At 43.7% G+C, this 17,624-nt stretch overlaps 1 protein-coding gene and 1 long non-coding RNA gene across 2 annotated transcripts in view; one reads left to right on the top strand and one right to left on the bottom strand.

Annotated features, from left to right (window-relative positions):
- The window catches only part of LOC118375655 (tubulointerstitial nephritis antigen-like), a 91,976-nt gene that overhangs the window by 19,074 nt on the left and 55,278 nt on the right, over positions 1 to 17,624 (top strand). The window contains exon 3 of the mRNA XM_052469918.1: positions 723 to 789. Coding sequence (XP_052325878.1) covers positions 723 to 789 — 67 coding nt within the window. The remainder of the gene's footprint in view (positions 1 to 722; positions 790 to 17,624) is intronic.
- On the bottom strand, positions 15,886 to 16,159 carry LOC127909280 (uncharacterized). The gene is made up of 3 exons (XR_008070592.1): positions 16,118 to 16,159; positions 16,010 to 16,084; positions 15,886 to 15,943 (listed from the first exon to the last, which is right to left on the bottom strand). It is a non-coding gene; the product is annotated as an uncharacterized LOC127909280 (long non-coding RNA).

The following is a 17,624-nucleotide window of genomic DNA, read 5'->3' as shown; positions in this document are numbered from 1 at the left end:
TGTGTGTAGTGTAGAGTGTGTGTAGTGTAGAGTGTGTAGTGTAGAGTGTGTAGTGTAGAGTGTGTAGTGTAGAGTGTGTGTGTGTGTGTGTGTGTGTGTGTGTGTGTGTGTGTGTGTGTGTGTGTGTGTGTGTGTGTGTGTGTGTGTGTGTGTGTGTGTGTGTGTAGTGTAGAGAGTGTGTGTAGAGAGTGTGTAGTGTAGAGTGAGTGTGTGTGTGTGTATAGTGTAGAGTGTGTAGAGTGTGTAGTGTAGAGTGTGTGTGTAGAGTGTGTGTGTGTAGTGTAGAGTGTGTGTGTAGTGTGTGTGTGTGTGGAGTGTGTGGTGTAGAGTGTGTGTGTAGAGTGTGTGTGTAGTGTAGTGTGTGTGTGTAGAGTGTGTGTGTGTGTGTGTGTAGTGTAGAGTGTGTGTGTGTAGTGTAGAGTGTGTGTGTGTAGTGTAGAGTGTGTGTGTAGTGTAGTGTGTGTGTGTAGAGTGTGTGTGTGTAGTGTAGAGTGTGTGTGTGTAGTGTAGAGTGTGTGTGTGTAGTGTAGAGTGTGTGTGTAGAGTGTGTGTGTAGAGTGTGTGTGTGTATACATGGGAGTGTGGTGAGAAAATATAGTGGAGGAATCTGTATGAGTCAGCCTCTCAGATCTTCCGCCACAACTGGACTAAAAAGTTATCATTAATGTGATCCTATCGGCTGTCAGCATCTTTCTGAATTTCCTTCCTTTGTTTCCTTCCAGGCACCTGTGAAAGGAACAGCCACAAATTCCTCTCAGGACAGACATACAAAGAGAACTGCAACTTATGGTACGTGTCTCTAACCTCTTCCTCTCTTTTCTCCCTGTACAGTGCATTCAGAAAGTATTCAGGCCCCTTCATTTCCCCACATTATGTGACGTTACAGCCTTGTTCTAAAATGGATTCAATTTTTTTAAGTCCTCAGAAATCTACATACAATACTCCATAATGAGGAAGCAAAAACAGTTATTTTGTGAAATTTTGCCAAATGTATGAAAAATAAAAAACAGAAATACCTTATTTAAATAAGTATTCAGACCCTTTGCTATGAGACTCAAAATTGAGCTCAGGTGCATCCGGTTTGAATTGATCATCCTTGAGATGTTTCTACAACTTGATTGGAGTCCACCTGTACTAAATTCAATTGATGTGGACATGATTTGGAAAGGCACACGCCTGTCTATATAAGGTCCCACAGTTGACAGTGCATGTCAGAGCAAAAACCAAGCCATGAGGTTGAAGTAATTGTCCGTAGAGCTCCGAGACAGGATTAGGTCAAAGCACAGATCTGTGGAAGGGTGAAAAAAAATCTGCAGCATTGAATGTCCCCAAGAACACAGTGGACTGCCTTGACAAACTGAGCAATCAGGGGAGAAGGGCCTTGGTCAGGGAGGTGACCAAGAACCCGATGACGGAGCTCTAGAGTTCCTCTGTGGAGATGGGAGAACCTTCCAGAAGGACAACCATCTCTGCAGCACTCCACCAATCAGGCCTTTATGGTAGAGTGGCCAGAAGGAAGCCACTCCTCAGTAAAAGGCACATGACAGCCCGTTTGGAGTTTGCCAAAAGGCATCTAAAGACTCTCAGACCATGAGAAACCAGATTCTCTGGTCTGATGAAACCAAGAATGCCAAGCATCACGTCTGGAGGAAACCTGGCACCATCCCTACGGTGAAGCATGGTGGTGGCAGCATCATGCTGTGGGGATGGTTTTCATTGGCAGGGACTGGGAGACCAGTCAGGATTGATGAAAAGAGGAATGGATCAAAGTACAGAGAGATTCTAATACCGGCTAAACTACAGTAACACTCCAGCTAGGTTTTAGTTAACTAATACAGGCTAAACTACAGTAACACTCCAGTTAGGGTTTTAGTTAACTAATACAGGCTAAACTACAGTAACACTCCAGCTAGGTTTTAGTTAACTAATACAGGCTAAACTACAGTAGCATCCCAGTTAGGTTTTAGTTAACTAATACAGGCTAAACTATAGCAACACTCCAGCTAGGTTTTAGTTAACTAATACAGGCTAAACTACAGTAGCATCCCAGTTAGGTTTTAGTTAACTAATACAGGCTAAACTATAGCAACACTCCAGCTAGGTTTTAGTTAACTAATACAGGCTAAACTACAGTAGCATCCCAGTTAGGTTTCAGTTAACTAATACCGGCTAAACTACAGTAACACTCCAGCTAGGTTTTAGTTAACTAATACCGGCTAAACTACAGTAGCATCCCAGTTAGGTTTTAGTTAACTAATACAGGCTAAACTATAGCAACACTCCAGCTAGGTTTTAGTTAACTAATACAGGCTAAACTACAGTAGCATCCCAGTTAGGTTTTAGTTAACTAATACAGGCTAACCTACAGTAACACTCCAGTTAGGTTTTAGTTAACTAATACCGGCTAAACTACAGTAACACTCCAGTTAGGCTTTAGTTAACTAATACAGGCTAAACTACAGTAACACTCCAGCTAGGTTTTAGTTAACTAATACAGGCTAAACTACAGTAGCATCCCAGTTAGGTTTTAGTTAACTAATACAGGCTAAACTACAGTAACACTCCAGCTAGGTTTTAGTTAACTAATACCGGCTAAACTACAGTAACACTCCAGTTAGGCTTTAGTTAACTAATACCGGCTAAACTACAGTAACACTCCAGTTAGGCTTTAGTTAACTAATACAGGCTAAACTACAGTAGCATCCCAGCTAGGTTTTAGTTAACTAATACAGGCTAAACTACAGTAGCATCCCAGTTAGGTTTTAGTTAACTTATACCGGCTAAACTACAGTAACACTCCAGTTAGGTTTTAGTTAACTAATACAGGATAACCTACAGTAACACTCCAGCTCGGTTTTAGTTAACTAATACAGGCTAAACTACAGTAGCATCCCAGTTAGGTTTTAGTTAACTAATACAGGCTAAACTACAGTAACACTCCAGTTAGGTTTTAGTTAACTAATACCGGCTAAACTACAGTAACACTCCAGCTAGGTTTTAGTTAACTAATACAGGCTAAACTACAGTAGCATCCCAGTTAGGTTTTAGTTAACTTATACCGGCTAAACTACAGTAACACTCCAGTTAGGTTTTAGTTAACTAATACAGGATAACCTACAGTAACACTCCAGCTCGGTTTTAGTTAACTAATACCGGCTAAACTACAGTAACACTCCAGCTCGGTTTTAGTTAACTAATACAGGCTAAACTACAGTAGCATCCCAGTTAGGTTTTAGTTAACTAATACAGGCTAAACTACAGTAACACTCCAGCTCGGTTTTAGTTAACTAATACCGGCTAAACTACAGTAACACTCCAGTTAGGGTTTAGTTAACTAATACCGGCTAAACTACAGTAACACTCCAGTTAGGGTTTAGTTAACTAATACCGGCTAAACTACAGTAACACTCCAGCTAGGTTTTAGTTAACTAATACCGGCTAAACTACAGTAGTATCCCAGTTAGGTTTTAGTTAACTAATACAGGCTAAACTACAGTAACACTCCAGTTAGGGTTTAGTTAACTAATACCGGCTAAACTACAGTAACACTCCAAGTAGGGTTTAGTTAACTAATACCGGCTAAACTACAGTAGCATCCCAGTTAGGGTTTTAGTTAACTAATACCGGCTAAACTACAGTAACACTCCAGTTAGGGTTTTAGTTAACTAATACAGGCTAAACTATAGTAACACTCCAGTTAGGGTTTTAGTTAACTAATACCGGCTAAACTACAGTAACACTCCAGTTCGGTTTTAGTTAACTAATACCGGCTAAACTACAGTAACACTCCAGTTAGGTTTTAGTTAACTAATACAGGCTAAACTACAGTAGCATCCCAGTAAGGGTTTAGTTAACTAATACAGGCTAAACTACAGTAACACTCCAGCTAGGTTTTAGTTAACTAATACCGGCTAACCTACAGTAGCATCCCAGTTCGGGTTTAGTTAATTAACTAATACAGGCTAAACTACAGTAGCATCCCAGTTTGGGTTTAGTTAACTAATGCAGGCTAAACTACAGTATCATCCCAGTTAGGATTTAGTTCATTAATACTGGATAAACTACAGTAACACTCCAGTTAGGGTTTAGTTCATTAATGCAGGCTAAACTACAGTAACATCCCAGCTAGGATTTAGTTCATTAATACAGGATAAACTACAGTAACATCCCAGCTAGGATTTAGTTTGTTAATACAGGATAAACTACAGTAACATAGTCTCACGTCACCCTGCTCCTCCGCTCTCTCCACTGGCTTCCAGTTGAAGCTCGCATCCGCTACAAGACCATGGTGCTTGCCTACGGAGCTGTGAGGGGAACGGCACCTCAGTACCTCCAGGCTCTGATCAGGCCCTACACCCAAACAAGGGCACTGCGTTCATCCACCTCTGGCCTGCTCGCCTCCCTACCACTGAGGAAGTACAGTTCCCGCTCAGCCCAGTCAAAACTGTTCGCTGCTCTGGCCCCCCAATGGTGGAACAAACTCCCTCACGACGCCAGGACAGCGGAGTCAATCACCACCTTCCGGAGACACCTGAAACCCCACCTCTTTAAGGAATACCTAGGATAGGATAAAGTAATCCTTCTCACCCCCCCCCCCTAAAAGATTTAGATGCACTATTGTAAAGTGGCTGTTCCACTGGATGTTATAAGGTGAATGCACCAATTTGTAAGTCGCTCTGGATAAGAGCGTCTGCTAAATGACTTAAATGTAATGTAAATGTAACATCCCAGCTAGGATTTAGTTCATTAATACAGGCTAAACTACAGTAACATCCCAGGTATGATTTAGTTAACCAATATACTGCACAGGCCAAGCCGAGTATGTTCATTCAGACTGGGGCTTATGTGTTTGATAGGCATTAGAGACCCAATGCTGTATAAACCTTCCAGAAGATAATCACCGCTCAGCTGTGCATTACTCTAACCTGATGCTATAGCAGCACTGGTTGTGTCCTGTTTATCAAAAGTGTTGGAAAAACATGTCAATAATCAACTGACTGGTTTTCTTGATGTCTATAGTATTCTCTCTGGTATACAATCTGGTTTCCACTCAGGTTATGGATGTGTCACTGCAACCTTAAAAGTCCTCAATGATGTCCCTATTGCCCTTGATTCTAAGCAATAATGTGTTGCTATTTTTATTGAGTTGGCCAAAGTTTTTGATACGGTAGACCATTCCATTCTTGTAGGCCGGCTAAGGAGTATTGGTGTCTCTGAGGGGTCTTTGGCCTGGTTTGCTAACTACCTCTCAAAGAGTGCAGTCTATAAAGTCAGAAGATCTGCTGTCTCAGCCACAGCCTGTCACCAAGGGAGTACCCCAATCCCAGGCCCCACGCTCTTCTCAATTTATATCAACAACATAGCTCAGGCAGTAGGAAGCTCTCTCATCCATTTATATGCAGACGATACAGTCTTATACTCAGCTGGCCCATCTCCGGATTTTGTGTTAAATGCTCTACAACAAAGCTGTCTTAGTGTCCAACAAGCTTTCTCTACCCTTAACCTTGTTCTGAACACCTCCAAAACAAAGACAATGTGGTTTGGTAAGAAAAATGTCCCTCTTTCCACAGGTGTTACTATCAATCAATCAATCAAATTAATTTATAAAGCCCTTCTTACATCAGCTGATGTCACAATGTGCTGTACAGAAACCCAGCCTAAAACCCCAAACAGCAAGCAATGCAGGTGTAGAAGCACGGTGGCTAGGAAAAACTCCCTAGAAAGGCCAGAACCTAGGGAGAAACCTAGAGAGGAACCAGGCTATGAGGGGTGGCCAGTCCTCTTCTGACTGCCGGGTGGATATTATAACAGAGCATGGCCAAGATGTTCAAATGTTCATAGATGACCAGCAGGGTCAAATAATAATAATCACAGTGGTTGTCGAGGGTGCAACAGGTCAGCACCTCAGGAGTAAATGTCAGTTGGCTTTTCATAGCCGATCATTCAGAGTATCTCTTCCGCTCCTGCTACTACCTCTGAGGGTTTAGAGTTTGAGGTAGTCACCTCATACAAGTACTTGGGAGTATGGCTAGACGGTGCACTGTCCTTCTCTCAGAACATATCAAAGCTACAGGCTAAAGTTAAATCTAAACTTGGTTTCGCTCCTCTTTCACCCCAGCTGCCAAACTAACCCTGATTCAGATGACCATCCTACCCGTGCTAGATTATGGAGACATAATATATAGATCGGCAGGTAAGGGTGCTCTCGAGCGGCTCGACGTTCTTACCATTCGGCCATCAGATTTGCCACCAATGCTCTTTATAGGACACATCACTGCACACTATACTCCTCTGTAAACTGGTTGATGCTTATTTATAAAACCCTCTTAGGCCTCACTCCCCCCTATCTTAGATATCTACTGCAGCCCTCATCCTCCACATACAACACCCGTTCTGCCAGTCACATTCTGTTAAAGGTCCCCACACATCCCTGGGTCGCTCGTCTTTTCAGTTCGCTGCAGCTAGCGACTGGAACGAGCTGCAACAAACACTCAAACTGGACAGTTTTATCTCTTCATTCAAAGACCCAATCATGGCCACTCTTACTGACAGTTGTGACTGCTTTGTGTGATGTATTGTTGTCTCTACCTTCTTGATCTTTGTGCTGTTGTCTGTGCCCAATAATGTTTGTACTATGTTTTTTGCTGCTACCATGTTGTGTTGCTACTATGTTGTTGTTAGGTTGTGTTGCTACCCTGCTGTGTTGTCATGTGTTGCTGCCTTGCTATGTTGTTGTCTTAGGTCTCTCTTTATGTAGTGTTGTGTTGTCTCTCTCTCTTTATATTGTATTTATTTATTTATTTTAATCCCAGTCCCCCGTCTCCGCAGGAGGCCTTTTGGTAGGCCGTCATTGTAAATAAGAATTTGTTCTTAACTGAAGGTAAAAGAAAAATTAAAATGATGACTTATTCAGGGTTTTGTGCTTGTTTCTAGAAAATATATTTATATTTGCCAGAGCAGAAATGTAGTTTACCTTATTGATAAATCAATCTACATAGATCTAAAAAGACCAGAATTAGATATTCCACTAGGTTAAATCTAGAGCAGGGTGTCAAACTCATTTCGCATCGTGGGCCACATACGGCCTAGGGAGATGTCAAGTGGGCCGGACCATTAAAATTATACCATACTCTGCTATAAATAACCAAAATATCATGTCTTTCCTTTGTTTTGGTGTAAAGAAGCACAAGAACATTAGGAAAATATTGAAATTTAATGAACTATCCTTTTACAAAACATTTCATGAAACACCTCATATTTCCTTAGACAAATGTGCAATTTACTTTTATCATTCACAAATATGCATTGCAACTGATCCCACTGATTGTACAAAGGCACAAAACTTTAATTGGTACTGAAAAATATAGTAATGCACTTTAAGATTAAATGAGACTTTTAAAGAAAGGAATTTTTAAACCACTTACACATACGCATATAAAATCTAAATGTAATCCCTGCGTACACCTTACAAACTAAGGAGAGTGATTTTAAATGTGTAATGAAGAAAGTGTTCGCCTGTCCTGTAAATCTGTAAACTTCATACATGAAACATACATACACATACAATACATACTGAAAATGTATGGAGTTGTATGAACAGTAGAATTCCATCACACAACTTTTGTTTTGAAGCTGCTGACTAACATTAAAGTGCACATTTTTTAAATCACCACAGTAAGGATTCATCTTCACAGAGCTGTATTCTTTCAATGCAAACAGTATCTAAGGCAGCATTTTAAAGGTGTTAGTCTAGTCTGGACTTGTATTTGTACCTGAAACTTGGCATCTTTTGGCCTGTACAAGTGCATCAACACCAGGTGTCATGTCCTGACTAGCTGTCACTTTCAGAATGTCATTTAAGTGCTTGTTTGTGAGCCTTGAACGCATTTTTGTTTTATTGATATTCATCACTGAGAAAATTTGTTCACAAAGGTAGGTTGTCCCAAACATGCACAAAATTTTAGCAGCCAGGGCTGTTAATTTGGGGTACCCTGGTAGTAGATACTGATAAAATCTGTCCAGACCTACAGAGGCAAATTTGCCCTTCAAATCTGCATCACACTGCAAATCAATTATCTCTAGCTGAATTTCGACCGGCAGATCAGAAGCTTTAACTGTGAAAGGTGAGCGAAAACTGAAAATTCTGTCTCAAGTTCACCAAATACCTGAAAACGTTTCTCAAACTCCCGCAGTAGTCCTGCAATTTTGTCTTTGTACCGTTTCATGTCCGCATCAGGTCTGGTCACACACACATCTCTCAGACAGGGGAAATGAGCAGGGTTGCCATTTGCCAGTTGCATCTCCCACAAAGTCAGCTTCAACTTAAATGCATGTATGTTGTCAGAAAACTGTGTGACAACTTTTTGCGGCCTTGCAACATTTTGTTCAGATTGTTCAAGTGTTCAGTAATATCAACCAAGAATGCAAGGTCCCGTAGCCATTCCTGAGATTGTAATTCCAACACCGGTTTTCCTTTTTCTCCATGAACTGTCCGATTTCCTCTCATAGATCAAAGAAATGCCTCAGCACAGCGCCTCGGCTTAACCATCTCACTTCAGTGTGGTATGGCAGGCTGTGGGTAATGTTGCTGTCGCTGAGAAGTTTGTCAAACTGACGATGGTTCAGACCTCTGGACCGGATGAAATTTACAGTGCGAACAACCACCTCCATGACGTGGTCCATTTTCAGCGACTTGCAACACAATGCCTCCTGGTGCAAAATACAGTGAAATGTCCAGAAACGATCTCCTCCATTAAGGGCTTGTACTTTGTCTTTGAACTTTGTCGCGACACCTGCTTTCTTTCCGACCATGGATGGCGCGCCGTCTGTAGCCAGGCTGACAGCGCGGGACCAGTCCACTCCAACTCTGTCCAATGCAGCAAGGACAGAGCCGAAAATGTCCTCGGCTGTTGTGGTGTCCATCATTGGCACCAACTCAAGAAACTCTTCAGTAACAGTCAATGTCTCATCAACTCCTCGAATAAATATGGCCAGTTGGGCCACGTCTGTGATGTCAGTGCTCGTCAATTGCCACGGAAAATGCAATAAATGACTTGACTCTCTGTTTCAATTGACTGTCTAAATCTGCCGATAGTTACGAAATCCTCTCTGCTATAGTATTCCTCGTCATGCTAATATTGGCAAAAGCTTGTCGCTCGGGACATACAAGTTCAGCCGCCTTCATCATGCATCGTTTAACAAAGTCACCGTCGAATACGGCTTCGATGCTAATGCTATTTCGCTAGCAATTAGGTAGCTGGCTTTTACCGCTGCTTCACTGACTTCTCGGCTCTGGATGAAAGTTGACTGCTGTTTCCTCAGACCCGCCAGCAATTCGTTAATCTTATCTCTTCTCAGTTGTCCTTGCAAGCCGTCATATTTTTCGCTGTGATGAGTCTCGTAGTGGCGTCGAATATTATATTCCTTCAATACCGAAACTTGTTGCAACACACCAAGCACAAAGGTTTTCCGTGCATCTCTGTAAATAAATAGGACGTGGTCCATTTTTCTTTGAAAATTCTACACTCCTTATCTACTTTTCTCCGTTTGGATAACGACATTTTGGCTAATGAGGGTGTAGTGGAGAGGTAGAGACATTAACAATCTTAACAACGTCGTAACAAGCAGCAGATGGCGCATTGATACCGTCTGCTGTTTTCAGTCTGTCTCAGTGATGCGGCTTGTCTTAAAATAAAAAAATTAATTCCATGTCTTTATGCATTTTTTCCACTTTCAAATTATCCTGCGGGCCTGATCGAACCTCCTTGGGGCCGGTTCCGGCCCGCGGGCCGTATGTTTGACACCCCTGATCTAGAGCATAGACTTAGTGACCTATCTCATTCTAGTCTTTTTGCTTCTGTTTTAGTACCACTATACTAGTACCTTACTACTACTACTATACTCTGTTCTACTGATAGCAGAATACCTGTAGGTTGGTCTGTGATACAGTATAAGACTGAAGACAATTTGGCTCTTGAATAGCAGCATGACATACAGTTGAAAATGCATTTGGCCCAAGCCCCATATTGTGTGTGTGTGTGTGTGTGTGTGTGTGTGTGTGTGTGTGTGTGTGTGTGTGTGTGTGTGTGTGTGTGTGTGTGTGTGTGTGTGTGTGTGTGTGTGTGCGTGTGCATGTGCACGTGCACGGGTCGCGTGTGCTGGTGTTTTGTGTTGGTGTCTGTGCCAAGCTCTCCAACAGTGTCTCCACACCACCCACTGAGTAAGACGGCTGCAATTAAAGATAATTGGGACAGAAATTCCTCTAACTGCCCAAGTGTGCAGGAACTTTGATCTCCAAAATCATGTCTAGTACACGAATACCACCTGATAACCTCTTTCGAACACAAGAATATGGAGAACGACAATGCCAGGCTATCTCATAGACCCCTAACTCTTTGATTTGACTTATACATTGACTTCTTCTCACCTGTAGCTTTTCAATTGGACTAAATAATTGAGTGACCTTCATTATTAGCGTTAGGCTTTTTGTGTTACGAGATGGACTATTCAAGTCCTGATCACTTTTGTATGTATGGTATGGATGGTTTTCCTGTCTGGGGGGTGTACAGTAGCTGAATATAACAGAGGAGGTAGTGGGTTGGGGTGAGGGCTCGAGGACAGTTCAAATCAAATTTTTCAAATGAAATTTTATTTGTCACATACACATGGTTAGCAGATGTTAGTGCGAGTGTAGCGAAATGCTTGTGCTTCTAGTTCCGACAATGCAGTAATAACCAACGAGTAATCTAGCTAACAATTCCAAAACTACTACCTTATAGACACAAGTGTAAGGGGATAAAGAATATGTACATAAAGATATATGAATGAGTGATGGTACAGAGCGGCATAGGCAAGATACAGTAGATGGTATTGAGTGCAGTATATACATATGAGATGAGTATGTAAACAAAGTGGCATAGTTAAAGTGGCTAGTGATACATGTATTACATAAGGATGCAGTAGATGATATAGAGTACAGTATATACGTATACATATGAGATGAATAATGTAGGGTATGTAAACATTATATTAGGTAGCATTGTTTAAAGTGGCTAGTGATATATTTTACATCATTTCCCATCAATTCCCATTATTAAAGTGGCTGGAGTTGAGTCAGTGTGTTGGCAGCAGCCACTCAATGTTAGTGGTGGCTGTTTAACAGTCTGATGGCCTTGAGATGGAAGCTGTTTTTCAGTCTCTCGGTCCCAGCTTTGATGCACCTGTACTGACCTCACCTTCTGGATGATAGCGGGGTGAACAGGCAGTGGCTCGGGTGGTTGCTGTCCTTGATGATCTTTATGGCCTTCCTGTGACATCGGGTGGTGTAGGTGTCCTGGAGGGCAGGTAGTTTGCCCCCAGTGATGCGTTGTGCAGACCTCACTACCCTCTGGAGAGCCTTACGGTTGTGGGCGGAGCAGTTGCCGTACCAGGCGGTGATACAGCCCGACAGGATGCTCTCGATTGTGCATCTGTAGAAGTTTGTGAGTGCTTTTGGTGACAAGCCGAATTTCTTCAGCCTCCTGAGGTTGAGGAGGCGCTGCTGCATCTTCACAATGCTGTCTGTGTGGGTGGACCAATTCAGTTTGTCTGTGATGTGTACGCCGAGGAACTTAAAACTTACTACCCTCTCCACTACTGTTCCATCGATGTGGATAGGGGGGTGTTCCCTCTGCTGTTTCCTGAAGTCCACAATCATCTCCTTAGTTTTGTTGACGTTGAGTGTGAGGTTATTTTGCTGACACCACACTCCGAGGGCCCTCACCTTCTCGTCGTTGTTGGTAATCAAGCCTACCACTGTTGTCTCGTCCGCAAACTTGATGATTGAGTTGGAGGCGTGTGTGGCCACGCAGTCGTGGGTGAACAGGGAGTACAGGAGAGGGCTCAGAACGCACCCTTGTGGGGCCCCAGTGTTGAGGATCAGCGGGGTGGAGATGTTGTTGCCTACCCTCACCACCTGGGGCGGCCCGTCAGGAAGTCCAGTACCCAGTTGCACAGGGCGGGGTCGAGACCCAGGGTCTCGAGCTTGATGACGAGCTTGGAGGGCACTATGATGTTAAATGCCGAGCTGTAGTCGATGAACAGCATTCTCACATAGGTATTCCTCTTGTCCAGATGGGTTAGGCAGTGTGCAGTGTGGTTGAGATTGCATCGTCTGTGGACCTATTTGGGCGGTAAGCAAATTGGAGGGGTCTAGTGTGTCAGGTAGGGTGGAGGTGATATGGTCCTTGACTAGTCTCTCAAAGCACTTCATGATGACGGAAGTGAGTGCTACGGGGCGGTAGTCGTTTAGCTCAGTTACCTTAGCTTTATTGGGAACAGGAACAATGGTGGCCCTCTTGAAGCATGTGGGAACAACAGACTGGGATAGGGATTGATTGAATATGTCCGTAAACACACCAGCCAGCTGGTCTGCGCATGCTCTGAGGGCGCGGCTGGGGATGCCTTCTGGGCCTGCAGCCTTGCGAGGGTTGACACGTTTAAATGTTTTCCTCACTTCGGCTGCAGTGAAGGAGAGTCCGCATGTTTTAGTTGCAGGCAGTGTCAGTGTCAGTGGCACTGTATTGTCCTCAAAGCGGGCAAAAAAGTTATTTAGTCTGCCTGGGAGCAAGACATCCTGGTCCGTGACAGTGCTGGTTTTCTTTTTGTAATCCGTGATTGACTGTAGACCCTGCCACATACCTCTTGTGTCTGAGCCGTTGAATTGAGATTCTACTTTGTCTCTATACTGACGCTTAGCTTGTTTGATTGCCTTGCGGAGGGAATAGTTACACTGTTTGTATTCGGCCATGTTTCCAGTCACCTTGCCCTGATTAAAAGCAGTGGTTTGCGCTTTCAGTTTCACACGAATGCTGCCATCAATCCACGGTTTCTGGTTTGGGAATGTTTTAATCGTTGCTATGGGAACGCATGTTCTAATGAACTCGCACACTGAATCAGCGTATTTGTCAATGTTGTCGTCTGACGCAATACGGAAAATATCCCAGTCCACGTGATGGAAGCAGTCTTGGAATGTGGAATCAGATTGGTCGGACCAGCGTTGGACAGATCAACAAAATGGAGTCTTGGTCAGCTTTTCCCAAAGGAGGGGTTCCATGATGAGGGGAGATAGAATTCCTCACCTATCTGCCAGAACGGTTTCTCACATCCCCCGCCATGGATTGTTTCTCAGAGAGAGAGAGAGAGAGAGTGTGTGTGTGTGTGTGTGTGTGTGTGTGTGTGTGTGTGTGTGTGTGTGTGTGTGTGTGTGTGTGTGTGTGTGTGTGTGTGTGTGTGTGTGTGTGTGTGTGTGTGTGTGTGTGTGTGTGTGTGTGTGTGTGTGTGTGTGTATGTGTGTATGTGTGTGTATACTGGCGACGCAAAGGCGAGTGTCTGGTTGGCGTCTGCCACAATTCATGTATCCATATCATATTTACTTTCACACACATGCAAAGTATCCTGTGGGTTTTTCTCTAATCCAGTCTAACTCCAGTCTATTCCTACTGACCTCTGATCTGGTCCCTCCTGCAGGCTGAATAGCACACCTGGGCTCAAATACTGTTACACATCTTTCAAAGACTTTGAGTGTTTGCTTTAGCCTGCATGGAGTGGTGGATGGGTGTGGTAGAGACCTATGGGTCAGATAGGAGCAGAGTTAGTAAAGGGGAGCCTATAGACGTCCAGTCTAACCTAATGTGTCTCCCACTCTCTTCCTCTCCTTTGAGAGAGACATTTGGAAGTTTAATAAGCACAGCCATGGTAAAAATAGACCCTGCTTTCAGTACAGCATGGTGCAGCATTTAAAGGGAGAGTTTTCTTATTTTTTTTTACAAACAAATATCAATTTGTTTGGAAAATGTATGGCGTGTTATAGAAGGGTCCTGATGCCTTTTTTGTGATTTCACTTGTTTTTCAAAAAACTTACCCCAAACAGCAAATCACTTCTTCATCCTCGTTATGTATAATGAGGGCCCTGAAAAACATGAACAAAGGCTCCAAAAACACCCAGATACGTCATTTTAAACGGCAAAGCTCTCGGTATAGTGATGCAGGGCTTTAGATGTTGTACACCTAAATGGTGTCATTCCGAACTTTATCCGCAACGTTATATTTCATTTTGTTGCGGCTCGAGCGATAGGTCTGTTCTACAGTTAGTAAAGTATTTGAGTAAATTTGAGTAAATGAGGAAGTGATTTGCTGTTTGGGGCAAGTTTCTGTAAAACAAAGGAAATCCCCAAAAAGCTGTCTGGACCCTTCTATAACATCCCATTTACATAAAAAAATGTAGATTTGTTTGTAAAAAATAAAACTTCTCCTTTAAGTCTAAACTCCCCTTTAACTGTTAAGTTCAAACAAATGGTCCCACGCAATAAACACCAATCATGTACTCGCATTCAAGCATGAAATCACACGCGCACACACACACACACTCCACTACTCTCCCCTCATTTCCCATGCTTGCATATTGTCCTTAACACTCCTACCCGTGGCGGTCGGTACCTTTTAAGATGAGGGAGACAATAAAAAAATGTATGAGCATGGCCTTATTTCTATTACAGCAAATTGGATGACTGTCATTCATATTCAATTCGCCCAGCTCAATGTAACATGGATAGGTTTAGGCTACTACATGATACTCACGTTTTCCCCATCATGAGGTTGCTACAACCTAGCATACGAATGAAGGTTTACAACGTAGGTGCACAGGTCCAGAGACATTTTTGTAATGAATGTGACAGACATTGACTCATTCAATACCACCTGCACACTCTTGCCTGCATCTAGCTGATCTAGGGTGTAATTATAAGTCCAACAGTTGCAAACGAGAGCTTCTATTGGATATATTCAGATATGCTTATCCCTGTTTCGTTCCGTTTGCTTCTGTTTAAGAAACGTTTTTCATCCGAATTGGCGGAACGAATACACCCCTGATCTCGCGCAAACGCAGTTCACTTTCAAAGCAGACACATACGTACGTGTGATGGTTCACATCATTATCAAGTACCATCACCCTCTAAAAATATATTTTGCTTAGTTATTTTTGCAGTATAGTTCCAATATGATATTGTGAAGTAGCATGTGCATTAACAGTAACAGTAATACCGTATATAGTGCTGTAACTGAACATACTCAGCCTGCAGATGTTTCACCTGGTCGTTATTTCTCCCAAAAGGCACCAGGTAAATGTGTTTCATAGATACCTGAATGCCTCTTCAAAAGGTGTTGGCAGGCTGATGGATGACACATTGGCAAAGGTGTCATCATTCTCATCAATGGCCTGCTTTCTTTCAGACAGACGTATGTCATTCCTGGCCCTCATCATTTCCACCACTGCCCACTCCTGCTGGTCGGTCAGCACACGGCCACCACCATGGGGTCTTCTGAGGGTAGAACAGAGTATACTGTCAATAGATCATACAGTAAGAATAGTGTAACATGTTTTGTGAATTGACATGCATTACAATATTAATTTACTGTAAATGTAATGGTAAAGCACAGTCCATATCCTGCAGACTTAATGGTTTTCTTGGCGAAATGTCCTCAAATGTTCTAATCTGGCTGCCTCTGCCATGGTAAGGCCTCTGTTGTCTGCCTCCCTCTCTCTGATGTCCATCTCTTTGACAGGGTCCATGCCCACCTCTCTGACCTCTTTGACAGGGTCCATGCCCACCTCTCTGACCTCTTTGACAGGGTCCATGCCCACCTCTTTGACCTCTTTGACAGGGTCCATGCCCACCTCTCTGACCTCTTTGACAGGGTCCATGCCCACCTCTCTGACCTCTTTGACAGGGTCCATGCCCACCTCTTTGACCTCTTTGACAGGGTCCATGCCCACCTCTTTGACCTCTTTGACAGGGTCCATGCCCACCTCTTTGACCTCTTTGACAGGGTCCATGCCCACCTCTCTGACCTCTTTGACAGGGTCCATGCCCACCTCTTTGACCTCTTTGACAGGGCCCATGCCCACCTCTTTGACCTCTTTGACAGGGTCCATGCCCACCTCTTTGACCTCTTTGACAGGGTCCATGCCCACCTCTCTGACCTCTTTGACAGGGTCCATGCCCACCTCTTTGACCTCTTTGACAGGGTCCATGCCCACCTCTCTGACCTCTTTGACAGGGTCCATGCCCACCTCTCTGACCTCTGACAGGGTCCATGCCCACCTCTCTGACCTCTTTGACAGGGTCCATGCCCACCTCTCTGACCTCTTTGACAGGGTCCATGCCCACCTCTTTGACCTCTTTGACAGGGTCCATGCCCACCTCTCTGACCTCTGACAGGGTCCATGCCCACCTCTCTGACCTCTTTGACAGGGTCCATGCCCACCTCTTTGACCTCTTTGACAGGGTCCATGCCCACCTCTCTGACCTCTTTGACAGGGTCCATGCCCACCTCTCTGACCTCTTTGACAGGGTCCATGCCCACCTCTCTGACCTCTTTGACAGGGTCCATGCCCACCTCTCTGACCTCTTTGACAGGGTCCATGCCCACCTCTTTGACCTCTTTGACAGGGTCCATGCCCACCTCTTTGACCTCTTTGACAGGGTCCATGCCCACCTCTCTGACCTCTTTGACAGGGTCCATGCCCACCTCTTTGACCTCTTTGACAGGGCCCATGCCCACCTCTTTGACCTCTTTGACAGGGTCCATGCCCACCTCTTTGACCTCTTTGACAGGGTCCATGCCCACCTCTCTGACCTCTTTGACAGGGCCCATGCCCACCTCTTTGACCTCTTTGACAGGGTCCATGCCCACCTCTTTGACCTCTTTGACAGGGTCCATGCCCACCTCTCTGACCTCTTTGACAGGGTCCATGCCCACCTCTTTGACCTCTTTGACAGGGTCCATGCCCACCTCTCTGACCTCTTTGACAGGGTCCATGCCCACCTCTCTGACCTCTGACAGGGTCCATGCCCACCTCTCTGACCTCTTTGACAGGGTCCATGCCCACCTCTTTGACCTCTTTGACAGGGTCCATGCCCACCTCTTTGACCTCTTTGACAGGGTCCATGCCCACCTCTTTGACCTCTTTGACAGGGTCCATGCCCACCTCTCTGACCTCTGACAGGGTCCATGCCCACCTCTTTGACCTCTGTGACAGGGTCCATGCCCACCTCTCTGATGGGCCCCTTGTCCACTAGCTCTTTGATTTCTTTCTCTCCCTTGCTGTCTATCTGCTCCATGTTGAAATAAATTACAAGTGTTCACCACAATTGTGGTTACTACTATGTGAATCCATCAGAAATAACCAGTAGTCATTATGTATGGTTATCATGTATCATACATGTCATTAGATGTTTATAATTTACAGTAGTCATTATGTATGGTTATCATGTATCATACATGTCATTAGATGTTTATAATTTACAGTAGTCATTATGTATGGTTATCATGTATCATACATGTCATTAGATGTTTATAATTTACAGTAGTCATTATGTATGGTTATCATGTATCATACATGTCATTAGATGTTTATAATTTACAGTAGTCATTATGTATGGTTATCATGTATCATACATGTCATTAGATGTTTATAATTTACAGTAGTCATTATGTATGGTTATCATGTATCATACATGTCATTAGATGTTTATAATTTACAGTAGTCATTATGTATGGTTATCATGTATCATACATGTCATTAG

Source organism: Oncorhynchus keta, chromosome 19 (genome assembly GCF_023373465.1).
Source record: "Oncorhynchus keta strain PuntledgeMale-10-30-2019 chromosome 19, Oket_V2, whole genome shotgun sequence".
NCBI lineage: Eukaryota > Metazoa > Chordata > Actinopteri > Salmoniformes > Salmonidae > Oncorhynchus > Oncorhynchus keta.
This window is presented reverse-complemented; position numbering and strand designations above follow the sequence as displayed.